The sequence below is a fragment of the Pelmatolapia mariae genome, linkage group LG8 (genome assembly GCF_036321145.2).
Source record: "Pelmatolapia mariae isolate MD_Pm_ZW linkage group LG8, Pm_UMD_F_2, whole genome shotgun sequence".
In the NCBI taxonomy this organism is placed as follows: Eukaryota; Metazoa; Chordata; class Actinopteri; order Cichliformes; family Cichlidae; genus Pelmatolapia; species Pelmatolapia mariae.
In genome coordinates this window covers 16,449,279-16,473,617 of record NC_086234.1, presented here as the reverse complement: position 1 = coordinate 16,473,617, position 24,339 = coordinate 16,449,279, and the positions used below count along the sequence as shown (strand labels likewise).

Below are 24,339 nucleotides of genomic sequence, written 5' to 3'. Positions count from 1 at the left end.
ACAGAAAATTAGCGTAAATTCCAGCTGCAGTAACTTTACAGTAAATGCAATTGCAGGGTTGGGGGGGGGTGCCTTTTTTTTTTTTACAAAGCGTAAGTTGTAGAATTGACAGCAACCTGTTTACAGTGAAACTAACTTGGAAATAATTTAGATTTTTAAAAAACAAAAACAAAAAAAACAACCTCCCATCTTACTGGTTATATGGTTTTCACACTAAAACTGCACCGCTTATGATCATCTTGTTGCTGTACTCCCACTTTGACATGTATCACTCACCTTAATATCGCTGTAGACCAAATCCATTCTCCAGCGCTCCCTGACAGCACTGGTCTCACCTAGCAGGACAAAGAAGGTGGCAGAACGGGACCAAGGTACAGAGGCCCAAACCAACAAACCTTCCTAAAATCACCACAGATCAAAACCTGGACCCTGTATGAGAGTGCTCCCTGACACCATTTTTATGATTGTTTTATGAAAAAAGCTTTATTTAGAAAAATAAAGGCTAAGAGTGAATGTGTCAGACTTTTAAAGGAGCACGACACTGTTAAATTATGTTAAGGTTAGTGATGTAATGTTACTCAGATGTTGGTGGTGATGCAGAAACTTCTTTCACGGTTAATGTTTAGATGTGCCACTGCAGGGTGTAGTAATCCATGGTCATATTACAGGTGGAGGTCGTCTGGCAGCTGTGCATCAGCTGTGTTTCACTCTCGTGGACCCTAAATAGAACTAAAATCATCTTTAATGCCATAATTTCTACTTGTAGTGTTTTCTGCTACGAAAAGTCCAAAGCCCTAATCCCTGCTGCATTCCTCTGGTTCCAGGTAAGCTTCTTCACTCTTGCAGCTTCAGGTTAGCAACTTTGTGTTTTAACATGACAGTGATATGGTGAAAAACAATAACTCATTAAGTGACTCATTCCAGTCACTTAACTGGACCTCTCCACTACATTTTTGCTGGCAATGCCTTTTGGAGAATTTTAATTAGTGTAGAAGTTAGGACCAAATATCAACAGCTTAAAAGGAACCTGGTGCTTTTTGGATACCCCCTGGAGGTTTGAAGGGGGGCGTTTTTGTTGATTTGAGCACAGCTTTAATTTTACGGTGAATCTATATTATAAAAGAAAAACTGTCCATCCTGTTCTACAAATCCCAGAAAGAAAATAGCAGTTTCACAGTTTTTAACATATCACAGAATAAAAAGCACAAGTATAAATAATAAAATTTAAATATGACAATTTGTTATACCTGCTTACTGTGCATGCCGGCTCACATATGGGCTGGACAGAGGCATTGTTAATGTCACTATCACACCTGTATATGAGTTTTGTGACTTCTACATCATCAGTGATTTCTATTTTACCCCCAAAACACAAAGATACACATTTTTTAAGCGATACATAAATCAAATGATAAAGCAAATATGATACAAATTAGAACTCACATATGCAATTTAATATTTAAGTTCTCTTTTTTTCAATTTGTCAAGGATCAATAAACACTCCTTTGTCAAAAAGTTAAAATTTTCTGGAAATTATTTCATGGTTCAGGCTTTACATGGTTGTAAGAATCACTGCTACAGCCCTGCCCAGTGCCTCCAACACAGATCAATACACTGAATTACTGATTTATTCATTAAATACTGACACAAACTTAAAAAACATAAAAAAACAAACAAAAAGCAGTCAGTGTAAAAAACCAAACAGGAAAAACTTTTAATTAAGCAAGATCACAGTTACAGGCTATGCATGTATAATAAGGGGAAGATGCCACGTAAGTGTTGGTGACTTGTGATGTGTGCATTTACAAAATGAAAAGTTTAACACAAGAAACGCTCCTCCTGTGTATATACTGTATGTCACAGACAGAATATCCTTTGACCAAACAACTAAAGAAGAAGAAAAATAATCCCTCTGCTGTCCAAGAGGTACCTGCCTTTGGTCTCAGTGCGTGAAACACAACAAGGGACTAACGCGTGAAACAAACCGAAGAAACAAAATGATGACGAAAACAAAAATGAACGCAACTATCTTACAGACATTCTTCCTGGTTTACGATCGAATCAGAAATGTACAACGAAAACTGGGAATCAGACCAGAGAAACGAATCAGTGGTAGGTCTATCTGCTTCTGTGAATGTAAAGCCTTTGTTTTGAGTTTGTTCATGCATTTGCTGATTCACACACTGGACTCTTACCCATGCATGTTAATTCTAGAGCACTGTGACACACAACTACGCCTCCACCCTTTCCAAAATATTAATGATAATAATTAGAATAACTCAACACATACACACACGCGCACGCATACACACAATCACACTTTCCAAACCAACTTCTTCACTCGGTGCTTAGGAGCAAATTCAAGGAGCTGAACTGCATGTGATGTGGAAATCAATAGAGTTAAAAAAACAAACAAACAAAAAAACAACAAAAACGTGTGGGGGGATGTCGAGATGACAACATGAAGGTAACATGGATAGGCTTGGTTACCTAAAACGTCCCCATCCAATCAAATGAAACTATTTTACACATCCTCCACCCCGCTACTTCTTCACCGCAGTTAATTCCGACACTGCCACTTCCATCCTTCCCGCCGATGCTCGCTTCCTGCCTCTGCCATCACTGCACTGCCTGTTCATTAGCAGTGCTACCAGAGTCCTGAGGCTTCATCACATCAGGGAGTTCCGGGGGGCTGGAAAAGGCCTCGATGTGCAGCTGCTCAAACATCTCATCTGCAGGGCACATAGACAAGGAAGCATGAGCTCCATTGTGACAGCAGAGTTTAATGTGGCTGCACATAATAAAAGGTTGCTGAAATGAATCTTTACTGTAGAGCAAGTGTATCCAGGGGAAAATCCTTCAAAACAGATTCATGCTCGTGTAAACTAAGGACATGCTTTGCGCAATGCACTTAAAGGTGGAAGTGCATAATTTGAGCCACAGCTTTAAGGCACGGGGACTCGGGTTACACGCAACACATTTTAATGCCGCTGAGGGCCCTTTGTGTATGCTCTTAAATATAACTGCTGGTAAATCCAGGCTGAAAATCTACAATAAGTCTTCTTGAGTTAGTTACAGAATAAAATCACACCTTAATTTTTAAGGAATGAGTTTTGAAGGAGAAGTTAGCTTGAATACACTCATTCAGTGACGCGATTTACAGTACTGTGCAAAAGTCTTGAGCCACCTCTCATTTCTTAAATGAATACAGTATGAGAGGCAAAAACACTAAAAAAATAAATAAAAATATATTTTAAAAAAAATTAGAAAAGTAGACATGTTGTTGTGCTGAAGACCACAGATTAATATTTAACGGTGCAAAAGAATGGATTCATCGTGGTTGTCTACTGAAAAACACTGTTGCTAAATGAGATCAGTGATGGTTTATTAAGAGAAAAACACAATCGTTTTCCACCAGTCGTGCTACAAACATAAAAAAAGTCATACTTCTTGGTAAAACGGAAAACTACTCTTTATGACAGAGGAAAATATAGTACACATCAGAACTGAGTACATCACTTGATTCTCAAATTGTATTCCTTCTCAGTAATTACACTGTTTCCAAGATTACATGTAGCATATAACCTTTTATGAATCATCAACTCAAATACTTTAGAACAGGGGTGGGGAACTCCGGGCCTCAGGGGCCAGTGTCCTGCAGGCTTTAGGTATCACCCTGGGTCAACACACCTGAATCAAATGATCAGTTCATTATCAGGGCTCTGGAGAACTTCAAGACATGTTGGGCGTTTCTCAATATGCGTACTTGTGCGTACTTGCGTTCTCGTGTACTTGTGATACGTCATCAGTCGGAGACCAAGTACTGTTCCAATTCGAAGTACGCATCAAGCCGAGAACGCGAAAAAGTCCCGGATGTGTTCTCGATCCGCCCGTTTTATCGAGCATGCATCGGTGTAGACTTGGGACAGCTATATATCCCAGAATGCATTTCGTCCAAAACTCAACAGCGGACTCCCGGCACATCGTCCCCCCACCTCCCCTCCCCGCCCGCTCGCGGTCTTCTCACTACTCAGGTTAAAGAAACCCCAGCAGCTGTCTATAGTATTGAGTGTCCACTAGAATAGAAATAAAAGCGTTCTGACATCTCACCTGCTTGTTTTTATTAAGGTATGTACAGGTATGTACATGTACACTATTTTTATTAATAGAGGTTTCACTACTGAGGTTAAAAATGATATATAAGTCGCTTAGATCACTTCTAAATGTTAATGTTTGGTTTATTTCAGTGTTTTATTTGTTCCTGAGTAAACCGGTTTGGCTGTGATTAAAGTTAAGCTTCATAACATGTTACTCACAGTTAAATTAGGAGGGGACGGCAGTAAAAACTCCGGACCTGTGACATCATCACGTACGCTGGTACAAATCACGAGTCCGTGCTCGCGTACTTGAGAATTGAGAGACGGCCCACGAGTCCGTGCTCGCGTTCTCGGCGGGTACGTACTCACCGAGAACGCGAGCACGTACTCGCGCATTGATAAACGGCCGTTGAGGAAGTAATGTAACCATTTAAATCAGCTGTGTTGGATCAAGGATACATCTAAAACCTGCAGGACACCGGCCCTTGAGGCCTGGAGTTCCCCCACCCCTGCTTTAGACAGACTAGATTGAAAAAACACACCCCAAAGTAGAAACTCATTGCAAGAAAAGTGAATCCACCTGCAACCGATAACACAGAAGTTAAAAAATCAGTGATGAGTGAAACTAAACTCTTTACGTAGGTGCGTAACAGTGTTAAAAAGTAACCTGTGAACAATGAGATTTTCTCAGCTATGGATGTTTGTGCTGTGTCTGCTTCATTCCTCCTTAAGGAAAAGAATCAACAAAGGAACTGCAGAAAAATCAGTCTAAAGACACGTGACCATAAGGAGATGGTACAGAACAAGCAACAGTGCTTGAGTGTCTGTCTTCCCAGAATGATGCTAGGGCCAGTGCACTACTTATATAATGTAACTGTGCAAAAGAAAAGGAAAAATGCCTTTAATTTGGCACAGGACTTATCAGAGGAAAGCAGAGTTTCTGTGACAGTTTGAAGGAGATTACACAATGCCAACTTCCAAGCATCAAAACCTGGGGAATAAATAAAAACCCTTACTTGCGCTTCAGAACAAAACTTCAAGATTCACCCTTCCTAAAGAAATAAAAAGAGAGCTTGCTTGCGAATATTTTGAGTCCTTTCTTTGCTCAAATGGAAATAAATCTGTTAGGTTCACATAAAAACACCAGCGCGTCGGACATGAACAAAGCAGACTGCCAACATGACACATTAGTTCCTTAAGGAGAAAACAGTGAAACTATAAGCTGGCCAAGTATGTTGCCTGACTCAAATCCAAGAAAACACTACTGAGGTATTTTTAAGACAAAAGGAGAACAACACAGGCCCTCCATGTTAAAGAAACTGTCTCTAAAGAAAGGAAGAACATCTCTATATAAAAATACGGAACAACATCATCCACCAAATGTAAAGGTGGACATCTCAAATTATCTCAGTAATAAAAGGTGTGTTTCCTATAGGTGAGTTCCTATAGTGAAGCCCGTATTTTAATAAAGTAAACTGAGGTATTTTTAGCTGCTCCCTTATTTCCCAAGAAGCCACCATAGCAGAGGGAGCCACATGTTTGATTTGGAACAGATTTTACACCAAATGCCCTCCCTGACGTTACCCTCCTATTTATCTGGGCTTGCACTGGCAGTACACAAGCTTGCAAGCCCCTGAGGCAGGGTTTGTGTCTCCTCAGAAGGTCATTCACATGTCTTAACCACTACACCGCTACTTTAACACTGTAACTCTAAACTGTTCTAATTTTAAATAAAGAGTAAATACATGACAGTTCAACTCTGAGAACGATTTTTATATTAAGATATTTAAGCAATGGTTCATAGGAATGTACTCATTTTTGTTGTGTAGTGTACCTCTGATCTTTAAAAGCAAACAAACAGCATAACCACAACATACCATTAATACGAAAGGCCAGACCGACTGTAGCTGGGGCTTGAGGTCTGGCAGTCTGGTTGGTGAATCCACAGTCACCCAGAGTTTTGCTGTCCTCTAGCAGCTGATCATCCTGTAATACAAAAATATCATGACCTCAGAATATAAGAAGATAGTCCAACTAATATGCAGAGCGTGTTTCTGATAGAAAATATTTAAGTAAGCAATGTTTATTTACAGAGTTACAAATTACTGCACAGGAAAATAAGTAAAAACTGGGAATAATCACAATAAAATATATTAGATACTTAAAACATAGTTCAATAGCAATGCAAAACCATAAATATTACAACACAATCTAAATACTTAAACCAAATAGGTTTCAACGACTTTTTCAAGAAGTCTAAAGAGCGAGCTAAATATAGCTGGAGTGGCAGACTGATCCATAGTCTTGGCTGCCACAGACTGAAAGGCTCTATACCCCAGTCTACAATCTTGTATGAGGAACAACTAATATATTTTGAGCAAGCGAGAAGCAGTGTGTTTAATGAGAAACTGAGATTAGTAGTCTGAGCTTGATTTAGTGCTCTGTATGTAAATATGAGAATTTTAAAACGAATTCTAAAATCAACTGGGAGCCGACGTAAAGAGCATAAAACAAAGACAATGTGAGCACGTCTGTATTAGGAGTCTGGATGCAGCATTTTGTATCATTTGGAGGTATGAAAGAGATGATTAATCTAAGCGGGTAAATAGGGTGTTCCAGTAATATAGGCACGAAGACACAAATGTATGAACAATTTTCTCCAGTCCAGCATGGAAGACCATAGCTTACAATTTGGAAATCTTCCTTTAATGAAAGAAACCAGAAAATGACATAAAATATTACAGAGCGATTACAAACACTAGACTTCAAAGATGAACAAAAGGAGGCAATCGCTTGATAGGTTCTTGAGTATATTTTAGTAGGAGTTATAATCCTGGTCTCAGTCTCACTGAAGTTTAAAACAAGGTAACTGCTGGAAAGCCAGACATTAAATCATTATAAACAATTAGCTAGGGTGGACAGTCTATCCAGCTGGTGAGGCTTAAAAGACATTTCAGCATGGAAATGACAAGTAATGGCCCCGAAAGATTTGAATGATCCCAGCTAAAGGAAGGATGTAATAGACCCAGGTTTGAGCCTTGTGGAACTCCACAGGTTAGAAAAGCTATTTCAGATCAAGCAATATGAGCACAGAACAATGTCCCGCATCAGATGCCAGCTTTTAAAAACCTGACTGAAAGGGATCAAAAATCTGTCATAGGTAAAAGGATCTAAATAGATTATCTACAACCACAAATTTTTCTAATAATTTCCTATTCAATGGTAATTTTGAAATAGGTCAATAATTACCAATATTTACCATGAGGTTGAAGTTTGTTGGGGTAATATTCAACTACTGTGAATGTTAACATTAACACTGGCTACATTCTGGCAAAATTAAAGTGCACATTTAGTCTTTCTGATGCTGTAAGCTCACTTTGTAGAGTCGTTGATCCTCGGGTGGTCTTTTAAGTATTCCCTCGACAATACGCTTCAGCTCATAGACAGTGGTGGACTCCTTGGCATCTGTGAAGATTGTGGTCTTGTGACGCCGGATCATTAAGAACACGTCCTGAAAGGAAAAAACAGGGGGGCACACAATGTAAAAACCAGCTACATTTGCTCATTTACCAAGAAGTTGAGGATTGGGTTCTATGAAACGTTACTCCACATTAAGAACGTCTATCCACAAAGATTGCCGTTCTTGGGTAAATATATATTATGACCAACAATAACCCCGTTTTACTAGACAAAACATCTCATTAGGCCACGAAACTCGTTAATATTGCATGCCTATCCGGAAACTGCTTAAACACCTAACCTGACTGTACAGTAAACGCGAAGGTATTTAAAGGGTTATATTACATGAATCTTTAATAGCGGATTCTGTAATAGATATTCTGATAAGTGTCACTTCATTTATTCATATGCTAGCAAATAACAGTGAACAGTGTGAAGCAGACGTAGCTCTGGGCTAGCGCGATATTAGCCGACACGTCAACTGTTTTGATAGTTCGGTGGAAAACAGCCCTAGCTAACACACGGAATAGGTCTGACAAATACAGTACACACTCAGCTAACCACATGATACTGCCTGGGTTAATTAGCTAGCTAGCGTTACAGCATTTCCAAGGTTAGCCGAGCTAAGTTCCCTCGCTAGCTACACCCCCTCGGTTATGGATTGCAAAGCTAAGCTAGCAGAGCAAAAGTGAAATTAACATTTCTATAGCCAACAGTATCCGCTGTTATTATCACGTTAATACGTTTGAACACATCGCCGAACGTTAATAGAGTGTCCAAATCTACGTACGACTCTCCCGAACTAATCGGCAATAATATTAAAGTTACCATTTCAAGTGGTCAGCTAGCTAGCCAGTTACGCCAGCTCTGTGTTTTGCAGCAAAAGCCCAGACTGCATTGCTCTCGGATATTGCGCAATGTACATGCGCAACTCGTACATTCCGTATTCACGGAGAGCAGCTACGCAGCGCTACGTGAGAGTTTCAGAATTTGGCGCGAGGTAGGTTGACGCTTGAAGGGTGTACGCGCAGGGTTTGGATAGAAGACCGCTGTTTTGAAATCTGTCGTCAAAAGTGGACTATGGTCTGCGAGGTAACGTTTTTTAATTCCAATTTAATTAAATAATTAAATATAAAATGTCAGTTAGAGTAAGTTATCTTCACGCGGGTTAGCCAGCTAAGCAGGCTGTGTTGTCATGTTTGTTTTGTTCCGCCCGGGGTTAACGTTAGCCACAAGTGTTTAGCTGAGGTGACAGTTGTCATTGCTATAAACTAATGGACAGTATTTGTGCTTCGAGTAATGTTACGTTAACAAAGCGAAAAGTTATGTTGGAAAAATTAATCAGCTGTGTTTTATCAGCGGGTCTTTACTTTCCCCCTGACGCCAGGGGCTGGGCTGGGCTGGGCAAGGAATACCTGTCTTCCTACTAATGGGTTTAGTATCAATGGATCGAGAGGACTGTGCTGATACCGATATCAGACAAAAGCTCTACAACCTGTCAAACCAGATGTACCAGGAGTAGTGCTAAATGGGTGGGGATCAATCTAGAAAGACCCATTTTTTTTTTTGTTTTTGTTTTTTTGTTTTTTTTTAGTCTTCATGAATAATACGTCTTTGCCCTGTGGAGAACTAGATGAAAAGAAACCATTATAACTGAGCACTAATTGTGAAAAAAATCAACTTCCAGTTGTGGTGAGAAATTTATAAATACCCACCGTGGGTATGAATACCATGTTGATTTGGAGCTTTTAATGATTTATTTGAACTGTTGTTTTTCCAGGGTGGAAGGATTGTGCAGCAAACATCTTTAATTACCCCTCAAAAAAACAAAACAAGAACTGGGTGCACAAGTTTGAATTTATTTGGGATTTTCTGTAATCCTGTGTTCACTTGTGTTGTCAATGATCCAAAATACATATCAAAACTGGTTTAGGAATTGATAAAGCAGGCTAACCCAGAATGTCTGGAATGGCCTTCCCAAAGGTCTGATATCAACCCTGTAGGAAATGTACTGATTAGGCTTAAAAGCAGAGTCTGTGCCAGGAAACCAACTAATTTAAATGAATTCCGTCAATTCTGTCAGGACGAGTGGTCAGATATCCAACCACAATTATGCCAGATGCTTGTTGATGGGTACCAAGGGGGTCTAATCGAGGTGCAACTTGCTCAGGGACATTTAACCAAATATAAGTCGCGGAATATACTCTTGACCTTGTGTGTATTAGAGAAAATCTAAAATAAATCCAAACTCGTTTACCCAATTCTTCTTTTTTACAGCCACTTAAGATGTATGCTGTAAAATCATTCAACTATGAAAAGAGAGTGTATGTAAAATTCTGACCACATCTACATATATGTAGCTGTATGTATTGCTTATGTTTACAATTTTTACTCTTGACTGTTACAGCTTGCTGTCTTTATAGTAAATAACAGAAAAGGTCTACACAATGTCTGTGGCGGTGGAAACTACAGTGCCGAGGGTGGCTCTCCCTCTTCCAACCCACTTCTCCCACGCGGAGCAGTCCTTCTCTCTCAAAAAGCGCCGGCTGCCTTTGTCCTCGTCGTCTACGTCAAACTCATCCTACTATTCCCCTGCTCGTCTCTCAAATTCTTTGCCTCCGCTGCCACCGTCTAAAGGATGCCCCCCGCTGAGCAGAATGTTCCCTCAGCATCAATCCCCCTGGACACCCCTGTCTAATTCCCTCAGTAAATCTCCAAATTCTGGGTATGATCCCAGCAAACAGCAGTCCTACTTCAGTCAGTGCTTTACTAACTTGGGCCTGCTGGGGAGGGGATCATTTGGAGAAGTTTACAAGGTGAGCAAAACACAGATTTAAATAAAGAGAGTTATATAATAACATAATGTATTTGATGTTGCTGTTTCTTCACATCGAGGAAACTGGAAAATTCAGGATTTTAAGTATTTGTTTGTTTATTTTTCCAAAAGTTGTAATTTCTGGATATTTTCTTTTCTCTCTCCAGGTGCAAAGCAACAGAGATGGTCGTCAGTACGCAGTCAAACGCTCTGCTCAGCGCTTCAGGGGTAACAGTGAGAGGAATCGGAGCGTCAGGGAAGCCAGGAATCACGAGCGCCTGTGTCCTCACCCTCATATTTTGAACTTCGTGGCTGCCTGGGAGGAGTGCGGCCGACTCTACATCCAGACAGAGCTGTGCAGCACCAGCTTGCTGCATCACGCTGAGAACCAGCCTCCTGGCCCAGGTCTGCCCAAAAACAGTTTGTATCAGCTGTGATTTTGTATAAAACTTCTACATCCTCGTTCATGCTGACTTGTGTTTTTTGCTTGTAAACAGACGAGCCTGCTGCTTGGGCCTACCTGTGCGATCTCCTCTCAGCACTGCAGCACTTACACTCTCATGGCTTCGTGCATCTGGACCTCAAGCCCGCCAACGTGCTCATCACCGCCTCTGGTCGTCTGAAGCTGGGCGACTTCGGGCTGCTGCTTGAGCTCAAACAGATGGGAGCTGCAGGGGAGAAAGCAAAGGACGATGTTCAGGAGGGTGATCCCAGATACATGGCCCCCGAGCTGCTGCGTGGGGAGTATGGACCTGCTGCAGATGTTTTCAGGTACATATGTGATTCATTATGTACAGATGTGACTGATCTGATTTGAAATAGGGGTCTTAATATTATCACATCCTTTTTTATTTAGTTTGGGGGTTTCTATCCTGGAGCTTGCCTGTAATATCGAGGTTCCAAATGGTGGCGAGGGGTGGCAGCAGCTCAGGCGAGGCTGTCTCCCCACAGAGTTTACCAACGGTGAGATCTGCTCTAGGAGGCCTCATCAATTTCCTCATTGTCTGCTAAAATGATTTTTCTTTTAAACTTCCATGTGTGATTGCAGGCCTGTCAGAGGAGCTTCAGACAGTCCTACAGATGATGCTGGCCCCAGAGCCGTCTGAGAGACCCACAGTCTCTGAGCTTCTCGCCCTCCCCTCTGTTAGGAAACGCAGGTGGAGGAGACGCATGTATCTTATGGCTGCTGAGACGATGCTGACACTGGCCTCCCTGTGTCAGGTAACAGAACCAATAAATCCTTTAAATATTTTAGGATTGATTATTTTGATTAACAGTTTAGTAAAATGTCCTTGAAAGGATGCCACAGCATTAAAAATAGAATAACTTTATTGTCCACATAATGGGCAACTGTTTTCGGTTCACCAAGCCACAAATCAATCAATTAGTTCATGAATCCTGGTAGTTATCGGCCCACATTCATACATATGCATATCTAAAAATTCAATATAACTATAGAAATACATCACAGCATCTTATTATTCAGTATATTGATTGCATTTGGCACAAATGATCCCTTATACCCCTTTTGGCTAGCTAGGGGGATCCTATAAAGTTGTCCTGAGGGCATTAATTCAAAGTCAGAATAATGAGGGTGTTCACGGTCAGCAACAATAGACCGAGCTTTCCTGAAGAGTCTGATGACACAGCTTAGCCAGTGAAGTTTGTTGTCAACCAATCATTTTTCCAGAAATTCTGACAATCCTGTTTATTTTGTTATTGTGTTCCTGTTTGCCACAGTCAGGTTACTGAGATACTGAACATAAAATCAAGCTGACAAACTCTTTCCAAAATGTTGTGCCTAACTCCGAAACCTCTTGACGTCCTGATAACAATAAATCTCTGATTAGCTTCCTTGTAAATGGATAAAGCATTAATCATAAAATTGTTCTTGCCATCAATATATCAATATATATATATATATATATATATAAAGTGGAAAACCTGTTTATCGGGTCTGTGTCATTCAGGACAAACACGTGTTGTTGACATTAATCAACAAATAGCAAGATTTAAACCTCTCTTTCAGCCTATGAACCTGAACAAAATAGTTAGAGTTCCTATAAAAACAAAAGACCATCATCAGCATATTTTAACATTTTCACATTCCCTGCATGTCATTTAAACAGAAAATAACAATAGTGATTGAACACACCATTGAGAATCCCCCATACTAACAATGGTTTCACCAAATAAAACATGATTAATACAAAGCTTTTCAGATGATCAGTTAGAAAATCTCTAATCCAGTGAATCAGTCCTGAAGTTAATTTAGCCTGGCCAATTCCAAACTTTAGCCTTTAAAGTTTACTTTCCTCAACCTTGACAAATACATTTTTCTATGTTTTCTTTTCTTCATAGATCGCGGTCTCCTTTGGGTGTAGATTCCTCTCCTTCTTTTGCTTGCCCTTCCTCCCTCATTGGAACAATCCAGCTCCCTGCACTCCTCCTAAAGACAGTTGGGACAGGGATTTAACCCTGCCTCTCAGTGCCATGCATACTGACTCCGGGACCCCAGAAGAGGATGCAGTGTTTTTTCATCCCACAGACCCAGAACTGTCCCCCACCTTCTCACAAAGGTAGAGAATTATCACATCAATAGGATGGAAGAAAAAAATTAAGTGAGTATATTTGTTCTGTTTAACTCTCCTCTTTTGTCTTCCTTTGTTTTCATGTCACAGGGTAAAATCCAGATTGTCTGTAGAGAGCACATCCACGCCTCTCCCGGGCTCGCCAATGCGCTATCACCAGAGTCCTGCCCACACTCCCACTCACTCAAACCTTAGTGGCTGGTTCTCATGTAAACTTGCTCAGACCCCTTCCAGCATCCACACTAATGGCTCCTGCCGCACACTGACACCCAAAGTGAGTCCAATACATGCCGAGCTGGACGCAGACCCCTTCCAGAGCTTGCACTCTCCATCCACCAAGTCCTCACAGCGGCGTGGGCGCAACTGGGTCCAAGTGGAGGAGGCCGTACCTCCTCGACCCAGCTTGGAACCAAAGAACCTGCTCAGCTTGTTCGAAGAAACGGCTCTGGAGGGAGAACCATGAACACAACACTGCCTTTATCTCATTCATGGACAGAGTTTTTGTGTGAAAAATGTAATGTGACAAAGACCTAATGTATTAATGTAATAAGTTTACTAGCTTGTAAATATTTTTTTGCCATTTTGTAACAGCTTCTTTTAATGTGCATTTGAAACAAAAAATGAATTTAGGGGAAAAGGGTTGGATGTGTCCTCAGACCTTAAAGCACTTTTCTTTCCTTTTTGGTTTGTGCCAGTGTAATCAGTTGCTGAAACGACTCGTGACTGTGACTCTGCGTGGTTTACCTCGTGAGATACAAAACAAAGCTAGCAGAGTTTGAACTTGTGGAGCATGTTGTGACTATAAAGCACCTCAAAATACGACATGACTGGTGTTTCTTTGTTCTCTAGACTTGTGCACATTACAGTTTGATATAACAGGCTATCCTTTGAGAGTAGTGCTGTGCGATACTGCAAAATTTGGTATTGTTCCAATACCAAGTAAATGCGGGGCTTTATTGCAAATACCAATATTGATACTTTTAACCCCTAAGAAAACTGTAGGGATTAGCAGTTTGTCAGTGTGACTAATGAAATGAGAGGTCATCAATTTGCAAATTCACATAACAAAACACATTTTGATGACCACTAAATCACTGATTTTTAATTTTCACAAAACACATTTTTCAGCTTTTCATGGGTTTTTGTTTTTTGAAGACCTGTAATATAAATGTTTCTGTCTCTAAAGCACTTTGGGTAAGTTTCTGTTGTTTAAATGCTCTACAGGCTGATGGCTAATAGACAAGACAGTTATGGGCTCAAATTGTGGTCATAAATATTTTGTACTTGTAAATCAGAATGCGTATATTTGTGCATCTGTAGATAAGAATTTGTGTGTGCGTAAGAAAAAGATTTGTGTGTGTAAAAATATTTACACAAGTTACAAATTGTTTTTGTTAAGGTCTGGTTACAGATACAAAGCAAAAACAAATACGTGTGAAACTGCACTCAAGTTTCAACTTACAAGTGCGAATTTTGACCCGATTTTTCTTCCTTTCAGCTGGTTGGTCAATGTCATGTCAATCACAAATTTAACTATCCAATCAGAGAACAGATGGGTTTGGCTGTCGGAGCAGGGAGGCTTTACTGAGTTGCAGGTCCTTGAAGGGTAATACAGTTTGAAGCCGGAGGATCTTTATATAAATATCCCATAAGGCTCATACAAGCTAGGTCCTTTAACTTTTGGTAGCTATTGAAAGGATGAAGTTGTGGTATACCAGTGGTCAGAAATACCATTATTACTTTAGTATTACTTTAACCACTGCTATGAGTCACACTATGCAGCATAAAGGCCGTTTCACATCGGACGAGGCATGCGCTGTGCTCACCGCTAACTAAGAGCGAAGAATCCAGAATTAGTTGCGCTGCCTGTTGCGCTCTGCTTGTATATAGTTTTTTTGCGGTCGCTCTAGGTGTACTAGATGCGCCTGATCCTTGTCGTTTCAAAACATGTATCTCTCTGACTTTATCTCCTCTAGGAGAGTTTGTGTTGTATTATGTTCAAATGTTTAATAAAAACGTATCGCTCATTCATAATGAGGAAAGCTTTGTAACTGTCCCGACTAGTGAAGAGTGTGTCATTTCCACAACACTGCTTTCCCTCCGAGGTCAACAGCGCCTTTGAAAACGCTCTGGAAGTCCCTGTGTAAGCACGTCTAACTGTGAGAAAAAGTTTACTTGGACACACAGGTGTTTTTCTTCATGGTTGAGCATAGTGAAAGGGCCTTTATTCTTCCATGACCTGCAGCTCAAAAGAGCGCCCCTCCGACAGCCAAACCCATCTGTTCTCTGATTGGATAGTTAAATTTGTGATTGACATGACATTGACCAATCAGCTGAAAGGAAGAGTCAAAATTCGCACTTGTAAGTTGAAATTTGAGTGCAGAGTTTCACAGGTATTTTTTTTTGCTTTGTATCTGTAACCAGACCTTAACAAAAACAATTTGTAACTTGTGTAAATATTTTTACACACACAAATCTTTTTCTTACGCACACACAAATTCTTATCTACAGATGCACAAATATACGCATTCTGATTTACAAATACAAAACTGATTTACAAGTACAAAATATTTATGACCACAATTTGAGCCCATAGACAGTCAACAGAAACACATTTTTCATAGTGCATGTTTGAGGTACAGTATATTTGAATTTTAGTAAACGCAGTACAGCTTTGTGGTGTTATGTTTTGAGCCCTTACCAGTAGGTGGCAGCAACGGGCCTCAGGAACGCTTCAAACCCATGAAGGGGACGCTGCCGCTTTATTGCTATCGCGCTGTTTATTAAACCGTTTTAACACCTGACCCGGTTTACAGCAGGAAAAGCTTCACACAAAGATGTTCGGCGGACGCACTGGCTGCCATTTTTAATCTACCTGCAGGAATCATTTTAAAGGGAAACGATTACCTGCATGAGTGTTAATATTTTTAAACAATTCACGACTGCAGTTTGAGCGGCTGTTGAGACTGCGCATGCTTCATGGGATCACATTAAACTCAAGGTATGTGAGCATTCGGCTTGTTAATAACTGGTAGTAAAAATGCACTCCCGTTTTTTCTGCTTTCCTCTTAAATGATACATTCTGCTATTTTTTTGTTCTTTGTTGCATAAATATCCAATCGCCATTATTTCTTTCATTTATCTAAGTGGAAATGTGCAGAACACATGTTGCATCCTGCAAAAGTCTGTTAAATATGCTCCTTATTTTTTTGTCTTCTTAGTCCTTAAAGATGGCCAAAATTGAGCGCCTTAATGTTCGAGTGGAAAAGCTCCTGTCTAAAGTAGTACAGGAGGTTCTGGATGTGGTGAAAGAAACTGTGTGCGAGTATCAGGAGAAAACTGCCAGAACCCAGAGAGAGAATCAGAGTCTGAAGAGGAGACTGCAGGAGCTGCAAGACAGAATTTACCTGGAGAGCAATGGTAAGAAAACAAAGGATCCAGCTGTGAGTCCAAGTGGTGAAATAGCTGGATTTAAACTTTTTTTTAAAAAAAGTAGTTTAATGTGTGTCTTCCTGCAGGATTGGTGCCAGAAATGTTTGCATCCATCCCAGCAGACATGAAAAAGAAAGAAGAGGTGGTCATCCCTGTTGATAAAGACACTGAGTCATTAGGTGCTTCCTGCCTTTCCCCTGACCGTGCAACAGAAAGCCTGGGAAATCTGAAAACAAAGACACATGATGGACAGTCAGCCTCACTATTAAACCACGAAAAACCCTTCATTGCACCTCTGCATTCTGAAAATGACCAGAAAACGAAAGTAGAGCCTGCGTCAGACAACGATGGCTTGCGTATTGTGAATTATTTTTATAGCAATCCATCAACAAGCACTGCAGGACTCGGAGGTGAGTCTGCAGTTTTCTACATTGATTCAGAACGCGGCGTACAGGAGCCAGCAAGACACATCAGTGCAAACGATGCTGGAGAAGAAAACCAAACCAATACAGAAGTGAGCTGCTCGTCCTCAGCAGAGAAACTGCAGAGAAACGTCCGAAAACACTACAGCTGCTCCCTCTGCGGTCGCACCTTCAGGCATGCAGGTGACTATAAGAAACACAACCGGGTGCACACAGGGGAGAGGCCGTACTGTTGCTCGGTGTGCGGCAAGCGCTTCAGCCAGTCGGGGTACCTCACAGTACACCTGCGCTACCACACAGGAGAGAAGCCGTTTGCCTGCAGCCAGTGCGGGAAAAGCTTCAGTCACTCAAGTAACTTAAAGAAGCACCAGCAGACTCATCTGTGAAGGCTGGTGGGTTTTTGGAGGTCAGCTAAAAACATAGAAAGAGGTTATTGTGCCTTCTTTACAGAATAGACAGCCTCTTAGGGAGCACTTGTGTTTTACTGAGCTGCTGTTGTTGGTCAGATTTTGTTTGTTCCATTACTAGATTTTGAAGCGTGGAGTCTGTAGTGTGTTTCTGTATTGTGATCTCCAAATAAAATAATTAGCTGATCAAATTCTTTTGGTCCTTCTGTGTGGTCCATTGCAATATTTGAGACTGATGCACAATTTGTTTTGAATCAGTCTCAAAACCAAAATTGTATTGTTCTGAATCATCAGACTTAAAGGCACCTACTGGAAACCACAGCTCATTTCTAAAATATATCCACCAATGGGGATCTCTTCTACTTATTCAATTCAGGGTCACTTATTTAATTTGATTACTCTGTGATGTTGTAACATATTTCTTTAGCAGGTATGGGTTATTAATGTTACCAAGACCCACATGGGAAACTGAGACTGTTTTGGAGGACCTCAGCAATAGGATGAACTCAGTTCTCTTCAAAAATAATTTGATCTCTTTATAATGTGCCACTGTTAGGAGTAGATTACAATTAGGGTCCTAATTTTGGCTTCTTGTAATAATTAATCGCCCACCGGCTTGAGGCGCAGAGACAGTATTCATGCTTTTGTTGTGACTTCAGATATAGATATGTGATATTTTATTTATTGGCTCTGTCATGTCACAAAACAATTAAGGGTTCAGGATGGCCTAATATAACAAAAATAATTCACAATATCACAATTTATTGTATGATAAGAAGAAGAAGACAGAAGCGTTTCACTCTGACTTTTATTTTGAAAACAACCCCTCTGCACACGTGATCACAGTTCTGCTTCCGGATGTTAAAGATTGTTTTTGCTGTTCGTGGTTCTGCTTTGTTACATGTTGTCAGTTTTTTTTTTATAAATTGTCTTTACAAGTTTGATAGGATAAATTACTTGTCATTAAAATCGCTTTATTTATATATTTTTTTGCTAACACGTTAACCTTATGACCAAGTGTTTGGACCTCTGGGATGTTTAAACGGAAAACATTGACATACGAAGCTAACTTCGGGACTAGCTTACAGGTACTCCTGGAGATTTAAAAATATTCTCGTATTTAAAACTGATAATAGTAACAGTTACAAGAAAACACTGCCACGTATTTCAGGTTCTAGAAGATGAGTAACCATCAATTTATCTGTTTACAATGTTTTAAATCTCGGACCAAAATAAGGTGAATGTAGCTGAATGGAAGTGTAGTAGGAAATCATTTGATTGCGTTGCATGACGGTTTAATAACAGGACAGGTAATCACTGGTTTATGAAAAAACAGGTGGCTCTAATTTGTGGTTTGAAGTAACCGGTAACTGCACCCATCAGTGCTGTCATATACAATCACTGGGCACTTTATTAGGTACACCTTGTTTGTACCGGGTTGGACCCCCTTTTGCCTTCAGAACTGCCTTAATTCTTCATAGCATAGATTTTATTACCAGGTAGGCTGTGGTGTTTAAATTATGATTGGTTGGTATTAAGGAGGTCAAGAAAATATTCCCCACAATGAGCAGTTAAGCAGGTGTACCTAACTAGGTGGTTGATGAGTGTAATCACCTAGCGGTAGCATCAACGGTATTGCTTATCATACATTTCCCCTTAATTAATATATAAAAACAGATGTGTTCTCATAAGTGGTGTTTCATTTCAGGATGTCTAAACTTGAGCGTTTGAACGCCCGGGTGGCCAGACTCCTGACCGAAGCCGTGCAGGAGGTTCTGGAGGTGGTGAAGGAGACGGTGTCAGAGTACCAGGAGAAAACAGCCAGGACACAGAGAGAGAACGAGAGTCTGAAGAGGAGACTGCAGGAGCTCCAGGACAAGATACCAAAAGAAAGCACCCATGAGAACACATATAATTTTTGTGAGGAATTTATTATTACAGATAATGTAACATTTTTGTTCTGCTTAAGGTCTCTTATTCATGATTGCAAATTTCACAGCTGTCCTGACTACAAGTGGGCCATCAGCAGAGGAGAGCGACACAACAGTGAAGCAGGATCGGAGCATCATTCAGAAGCATGACTCGGATGTTGTTGCTCTCACAGAGCAAAACAGCAACCAGCTCAACTATGTCTTGAAACAGGAGACTAAAGAAAAAGAGAGCCACAGCGGTATTCAGACACAAGCTGAGTCCAAGTTGGCGCAAACGTCCACAGACCACCACAAAGTACAGCTGGCAGATGCAACGCACAACTTAGAGGGGCAGCGTATGCCGTCTGAAACCAGGGATGCCGGCGCAGACCCTTACTCCAGCGCACTGTTTGGGTTAAACATGGCTGCCATCAAAAGTGAATCAGAGCCCACAGACTGCATGTCATCACAACAACCATGTCTTCAATCCCAGTACACCGGCTGCATGGATTTAAGCTGCAACTCGTCTCGTCACACCTCTGCCGAGACCCTCAGGCCGCAAGCTAGCGCTGAGCCTTACGGACTCGTTTTCGTTCGTTCAAATCACATGGCACACAGGAGGCATGGATTAGCAAAGAACACCAGGGCCGGTTTGGACGGCAGACAGATCAGGATGGAGCACCTCAGGAGAGACGGCTTCCACTTGTGCGTGGTCTGTGGAAAGACATTCAGCAGGGTTGGGAACCTGAGAATCCACCAGCGCTGCCATACAGGAGAAAAGCCGTACGGCTGCGTCCAGTGTGGGAGGCGCTTCAGTCAGGCGGGAGACCTGAAAAAACACAAAAGGGTCCACACGGGGGAGAAGCCGTACTACTGCAGCCAGTGTGGAAAGAGCTTCAGTCGAGGGGAGAACCTCAAAAGACACCAGAGGATCCACATCGGAGAGACGCTGCAGTTGCAGCAAGCGTGTCAGGAGCAGCGGTAGTGATTACAGCACTGTCGAGTGCACAACAGTAAAATCAGCACAGTTTTTTGTTTCTTTTTTAGAGATTTTTAAAGGTTGATTTTTGACCTGTGATCCTAGTTTTAGAAACAGTTGCAGTGTATTTAAATTGTTGCTAACTCACTGGAGCTGTTGGAAGGCTCCTCTGTTTGTCACTCTAAGCATGGAAAAGCCAGGCATCTGTTTTTCACCCTCTTAACCAAAGAGGGGAAGTCTTAAAAAAAAGCATACTCTCTATATCTGATATATCTGATATATCTGATATATCTGATATATCATATCCGTGCAGTGTTACTTTGGTGACACAACTCAACCGAGTGTTGAAATTGTAATAACAGACAGCAGCAGATGGGCTTCCATGCATTGTTGTATCTTGCAGGAATATATGTCAGTACTCAAGAGAAGCATCTTAAACAGGAAGCTTCTGTCACTTTTCAGCTAATTGCATTCTCAAGGTGTTACACAGGACATATAAATAAACACCAGGCATCAGTGTGGTTTACACAGGGTGTATCAAAAGAGTCATCCAATTTGGAAAAGCTGTATTTTTTAAAGAAACAGTGTTTCAGTCATTACAGGTGAACGACTGAACAGTTAAAGCACTTTGACAACAGATTATTCCTTTTGATACACCCTGTGTAATGAATAAAGCTAGAAATGTAAAAAGAAAGGCACAAAAACATGCAGATTTATATATAAATGTGAGCTTTTCATTTAGGTTGAAAGATGTTAAGATTTTATTGGAGCTACATTTGAAACAGCTTATAAAGAAACAAGAGTCTGTAAATCTTCAGCGATACATTTGTATGGCCTGTGAAATCTAATCGAACTTATGTATGCTAAAAATATGTTTATATGTATTTCTTGTGAAGCTCCGAGGGAATGTGACTTCTAAAAGTTGGGTCGTGCCCAAATGTTTCATAAACACTGCGGCTTCATTTAAAAAAAATTAGATTATTAGCATTTCTTTTACATGTTTCTATGATATTATGAAGAACAATAATAAGCATTTTATAAGATTCAAATAGATGACCCCTCCCTGAACCTGGTTCTGCTGGAGGTTTCTTCCTGCTAAAAGGGAGTCTTTCCTCTCACCAAGTGCTTGCTCATAGGGGATTGTTATTGATGGACTTTGCTCCATCATGCTGGAAAATTGCCACCAGATTGCTCTTGGATCACGGGAAGAAGTTGGGCTTGGAGGACGTTTGTAGGATAGTCAATTCATGAAAAGTAATAATAATAATAATAATAATAATAATAATGGATTGCATTTATATAGCGCTTTTCGAGACCCTCAAAGCGCTTTACAATTCCACTATTCATTCAGTCTTACATTCACACACTGGTGGAGGCAAGCTACAGTTGTAGCCACAGCTGCCCTGGGGCAGACTGACAGAAGCGAGGCTGCCATATCGCGCCATTGGCCCCTCTAGCCATCACCAGTAGGCGGTAGGTGAAGTGTCTTGCCCAAGGACACAACGACTGAGACTTGTCCGTGAGTGGACAAGCAGAAGCCCAAAAGCTGTGATCGGCTTGAGAGCTCTGATCATGCAGATCTCAAAAGCTGATATCCTGCATGCCACAAAGAATTGCAGAAGTTATGAAGAAGATGATGAAATGCTTGTGATTGTGCTTCTGTGCCAGGGAAACATGCAGGGGTTAAAGTTTCATTCCCAAATCTTCAGTTAATGAGTAATGAATGTGCTGCAGTCTGGCGGTCCTTCCAGCTGATGCCATGGAGATACTTACTTAGGAAGAGTACTGTAGCATAAATGGAGTAACTGTGTTTAAAGTGGCAGGTAATTTCAAAGAGCTCAGCAATAAACACACAAACTGTCTGCGCAGCTTGGTTATGCAAGCTAAAGATACAGCTGCTATTTTTCAGAGAGAGAAAAAAGTGAATCTGTGATAAAAATCACTCTCAGAGATGGAGAAAAATAATAAAAGGATGACGAGGTTATTTTCAAAAGCTATGAACTCAGAGAGTGATAGTTGACAAGCTAGAAATTTAAAGCTACATGTAATGTGATTTAAATGGTCCTTGTTCTGTTTTTGTTTTTTTTTATCAGAAGCTAGATCTGTGCAGGATGTTTTGCTGTAGCTGAATTGTTATTTCAAGTTGTGAAAGTTGAATTGGAATCATTTTGTGTTATGTAAATGGTATGAAAATACTACACAGTTCAGTGCAGGCTAAACTGCTATGTTAGCAGTGTTTACATCCAGTGTACAGTACTGTGCTGTGTTGTGCTGCTGTAGAGCAGGCTGTGGTATTCGTGGCCACTTAAGTTAGGTTAAGCAGTGGTGGAGATGGATAACCAGGTGAAATATATGATGTAAAACTCAGGTAAATTTACTTTGCTGATGAAATTCACCTTTATTTAAGTGAAATTTAACACGGTTTGATTTAAAAGAAAAAAAAATGTAATTCTGAAGTTTAAAAACCACCAAGGTGGATCGAGGCTAGCAGCCGTCAGTTTAACTTCAGACTGATGATGCTAGAAATTAGTCAGAAGAATTTAAGCTGTTTAGCTTAAAGTCTACCTTTCATATTGCCCTTATACCGGCCAGGTGTTGAAATAACCGCTTCATAGGTCATGTTAAAATCACAAAAAACAGTTACTCTATCAGCTGACAGCCTGTACCCACAAAGAGAGAGAAAATCTAATGGCACTCACAATGAAAATTAATTTGTAACTTATTAGTAAGTGATTCATTAGCTCATGCTGCACTGCTCAGTGGATCTTAGGGGTTTGCAGCCTGCCAAATCCCACTGTAACCCATGGAAACATGTAAGAAATAATCTAAATAAGAAATGAAGCAGCAAAGTGTTTAAAACACAGACTTTTGGCTATACAAAAAGGAAATAAATATGTTCTTGCAAGTTAGATGGTGTGCAGGAGTCTCTTTGTCTCCTTTGGTACCAGCATTACAAATGCTATATTGATATATTGATGTGTGTCTCCTAGGTCTGATTCCGTTATAACAGTTTCCTGTGAAACGTTGGTTTGAAAAGGAGTTAACTCGACGAGTTGACCTCTTTCGGTCACCTGCAGAATGTGTCGTCATTTCAGTAAATGTCAGAGAAACCTTTTAAAAATCTGAATTGCATGATTGTCATTAAAGCTACCCGACTTTCCAGACTGATTAAAGGCTTTCTGATGGTTAGACATATGTATTGCAAGTTAAACTTGGTTTGTGAAGCAGAGGCAATAAACTAATTTATTACCATTACAGATGTCTCAGTGAGTGACATTTTAAGCAAACTGTTCTTCAGCAGACTGGTCAGCAGCCACGGGTATATTGTGTAAGTAATTATCACATGTACCCACTTGAGTTTTTGCACAGCATGTGTCAGCAGGTTTTTTTCTGCTAAAAACAACAGTGACCACATAACCTAAAGCAATCTGCACATCAACATTGTTTTCCAAAGCGGTGGTTCACTCAGAAGCGTTTGAGAAACCACAGGTGCTGGCACAAGTCAGATTCAAATGCCAGGCAATGAGAGAATATGCAGTATGTTAACAGTACTGCAAAAAAATCTTGAGCCACCTCTCGTTTCTTTATGTTTTGCTTCCAAGCAGCCAGACTTATTGTCATTTTTTAAACGGTCTTGAGTAATAGTTCTCCAGGCTTTCTGGAGGATTCTATTTTGGCATTAGCTGCTTTTTCACTCCAGTCCAGTCTTTGTATTTGGACATTTTCACAGGAATGTTTTTCTTTGTTTGTTAAGCCACTTAACACTGACCTATAAAGTGTAAAAATGTGCATAATTCAAGGGGTGAACCACACATAGCAGACAACTTAGCAAAAAATCAGTTTTAAATTGTGTCTGTCGTTATTAGTGGCCTAAAAACATCATTTTTTCCTATTTTTTGAGTGTAATCTATAAAAATGTTACCAAAGCTAAAAGTTTAACAGGCATAAAATTGCATTTTTGTACCAACCGGGTCATTCCCAAAGAGCTATTAGCCAAAACCCTGACGTAACAGTGTGGTGTGCAGTGTGTCCTTAAAAAATCTGAGGAAACTGGACAAGTGGAAGAGAAATTAGGAAGTAGCAGACTTACAAAACCCCCAACAATCATATGATGGAATTATGGAAGCAGAAAAGTACCATCAGGTTTGATCCACCATAAAATTCCATGTGGGAAATATCAGCTTGGCAACAGCTTAATTTTTAAGCATGAAAATGATCCAAAAACAC

The 24,339-nt window shown here is 40.5% G+C and overlaps 4 protein-coding genes across 4 annotated transcripts; 3 read left to right on the top strand and 1 right to left on the bottom strand.

Moving 5' to 3' along the window:
* Positions 1 to 1,690: 1,690 nt before the first annotated feature.
* Positions 1,691 to 8,473, bottom strand: LOC134633162 (elongin-B). The gene is made up of 4 exons (XM_063482027.1): positions 8,385 to 8,473; positions 7,474 to 7,608; positions 5,975 to 6,083; positions 1,691 to 2,732 (listed from the first exon to the last, which is right to left on the bottom strand). The coding sequence occupies exons 1-4, from the start codon at positions 8,385 to 8,387 to the stop codon at positions 2,620 to 2,622; spliced, it is 360 nt and encodes a 119-aa protein (XP_063338097.1). The 5' UTR covers positions 8,388 to 8,473; the 3' UTR covers positions 1,691 to 2,619.
* Positions 8,474 to 8,545: 72 nt separating this feature from the next.
* On the top strand, positions 8,546 to 13,733 carry pkmyt1 (protein kinase, membrane associated tyrosine/threonine 1). The gene is made up of 8 exons (XM_063482151.1): positions 8,546 to 8,648; positions 9,964 to 10,372; positions 10,539 to 10,776; positions 10,869 to 11,142; positions 11,228 to 11,334; positions 11,420 to 11,592; positions 12,733 to 12,950; positions 13,053 to 13,733. The coding sequence occupies exons 2-8, from the start codon at positions 10,004 to 10,006 to the stop codon at positions 13,423 to 13,425; spliced, it is 1,752 nt and encodes a 583-aa protein (XP_063338221.1). The 5' UTR covers positions 8,546 to 8,648; positions 9,964 to 10,003; the 3' UTR covers positions 13,426 to 13,733.
* Positions 13,734 to 15,702: 1,969 nt separating this feature from the next.
* Positions 15,703 to 17,387, top strand: LOC134632586 (zinc finger and SCAN domain-containing protein 21-like). The gene is made up of 3 exons (XM_063481271.1): positions 15,703 to 15,963; positions 16,184 to 16,382; positions 16,481 to 17,387. The coding sequence occupies exons 2-3, from the start codon at positions 16,193 to 16,195 to the stop codon at positions 17,200 to 17,202; spliced, it is 912 nt and encodes a 303-aa protein (XP_063337341.1). The 5' UTR covers positions 15,703 to 15,963; positions 16,184 to 16,192; the 3' UTR covers positions 17,203 to 17,387.
* Positions 17,388 to 18,121: 734 nt separating this feature from the next.
* LOC134632585 (zinc finger and SCAN domain-containing protein 2-like) lies at positions 18,122 to 23,342 on the top strand. Its single transcript, XM_063481270.1, has 3 exons — positions 18,122 to 18,311; positions 18,932 to 19,143; positions 19,223 to 23,342. The coding sequence occupies exons 2-3, from the start codon at positions 18,933 to 18,935 to the stop codon at positions 20,116 to 20,118; spliced, it is 1,107 nt and encodes a 368-aa protein (XP_063337340.1). The 5' UTR covers positions 18,122 to 18,311; position 18,932; the 3' UTR covers positions 20,119 to 23,342.
* The last annotated feature ends 997 nt before the right edge of the window (positions 23,343 to 24,339 follow it).

Excerpts from the sequence above, each read along its gene's own strand:
- LOC134633162 (XM_063482027.1), bottom strand. Across the intron at positions 6,084-7,473 it reads AGGATCAACGACTCTACAAA|GATGATCAGCTGCTAGAGGA; the intron begins GTGAGCTTACAG and ends TTTGTATTACAG. Across the intron at positions 2,733-5,974 it reads TCTGGCCTTTCGTATTAATG|ATGAGATGTTTGAGCAGCTG; the intron begins GTATGTTGTGGT and ends TGTGCCCTGCAG.
- pkmyt1 (XM_063482151.1), top strand. The coding sequence starts at position 10,004 with ATGTCTGTGGCGGTGGAAACTACAGTGCCGAGGGTGGCTCTCCCTCTT. Across the intron at positions 10,777-10,868 it reads GAACCAGCCTCCTGGCCCAG|ACGAGCCTGCTGCTTGGGCC; the intron begins GTCTGCCCAAAA and ends GCTTGTAAACAG. Across the intron at positions 11,593-12,732 it reads CACTGGCCTCCCTGTGTCAG|ATCGCGGTCTCCTTTGGGTG; the intron begins GTAACAGAACCA and ends TTTTCTTCATAG.
- LOC134632586 (XM_063481271.1), top strand. The coding sequence starts at position 16,193 with ATGGCCAAAATTGAGCGCCTTAATGTTCGAGTGGAAAAGCTCCTGTCT. Across the intron at positions 16,383-16,480 it reads AATTTACCTGGAGAGCAATG|GATTGGTGCCAGAAATGTTT; the intron begins GTAAGAAAACAA and ends GTCTTCCTGCAG.
- LOC134632585 (XM_063481270.1), top strand. The coding sequence starts at position 18,933 with ATGTCTAAACTTGAGCGTTTGAACGCCCGGGTGGCCAGACTCCTGACC. Across the intron at positions 19,144-19,222 it reads TGAGAACACATATAATTTTT|CTGTCCTGACTACAAGTGGG; the intron begins GTGAGGAATTTA and ends CAAATTTCACAG.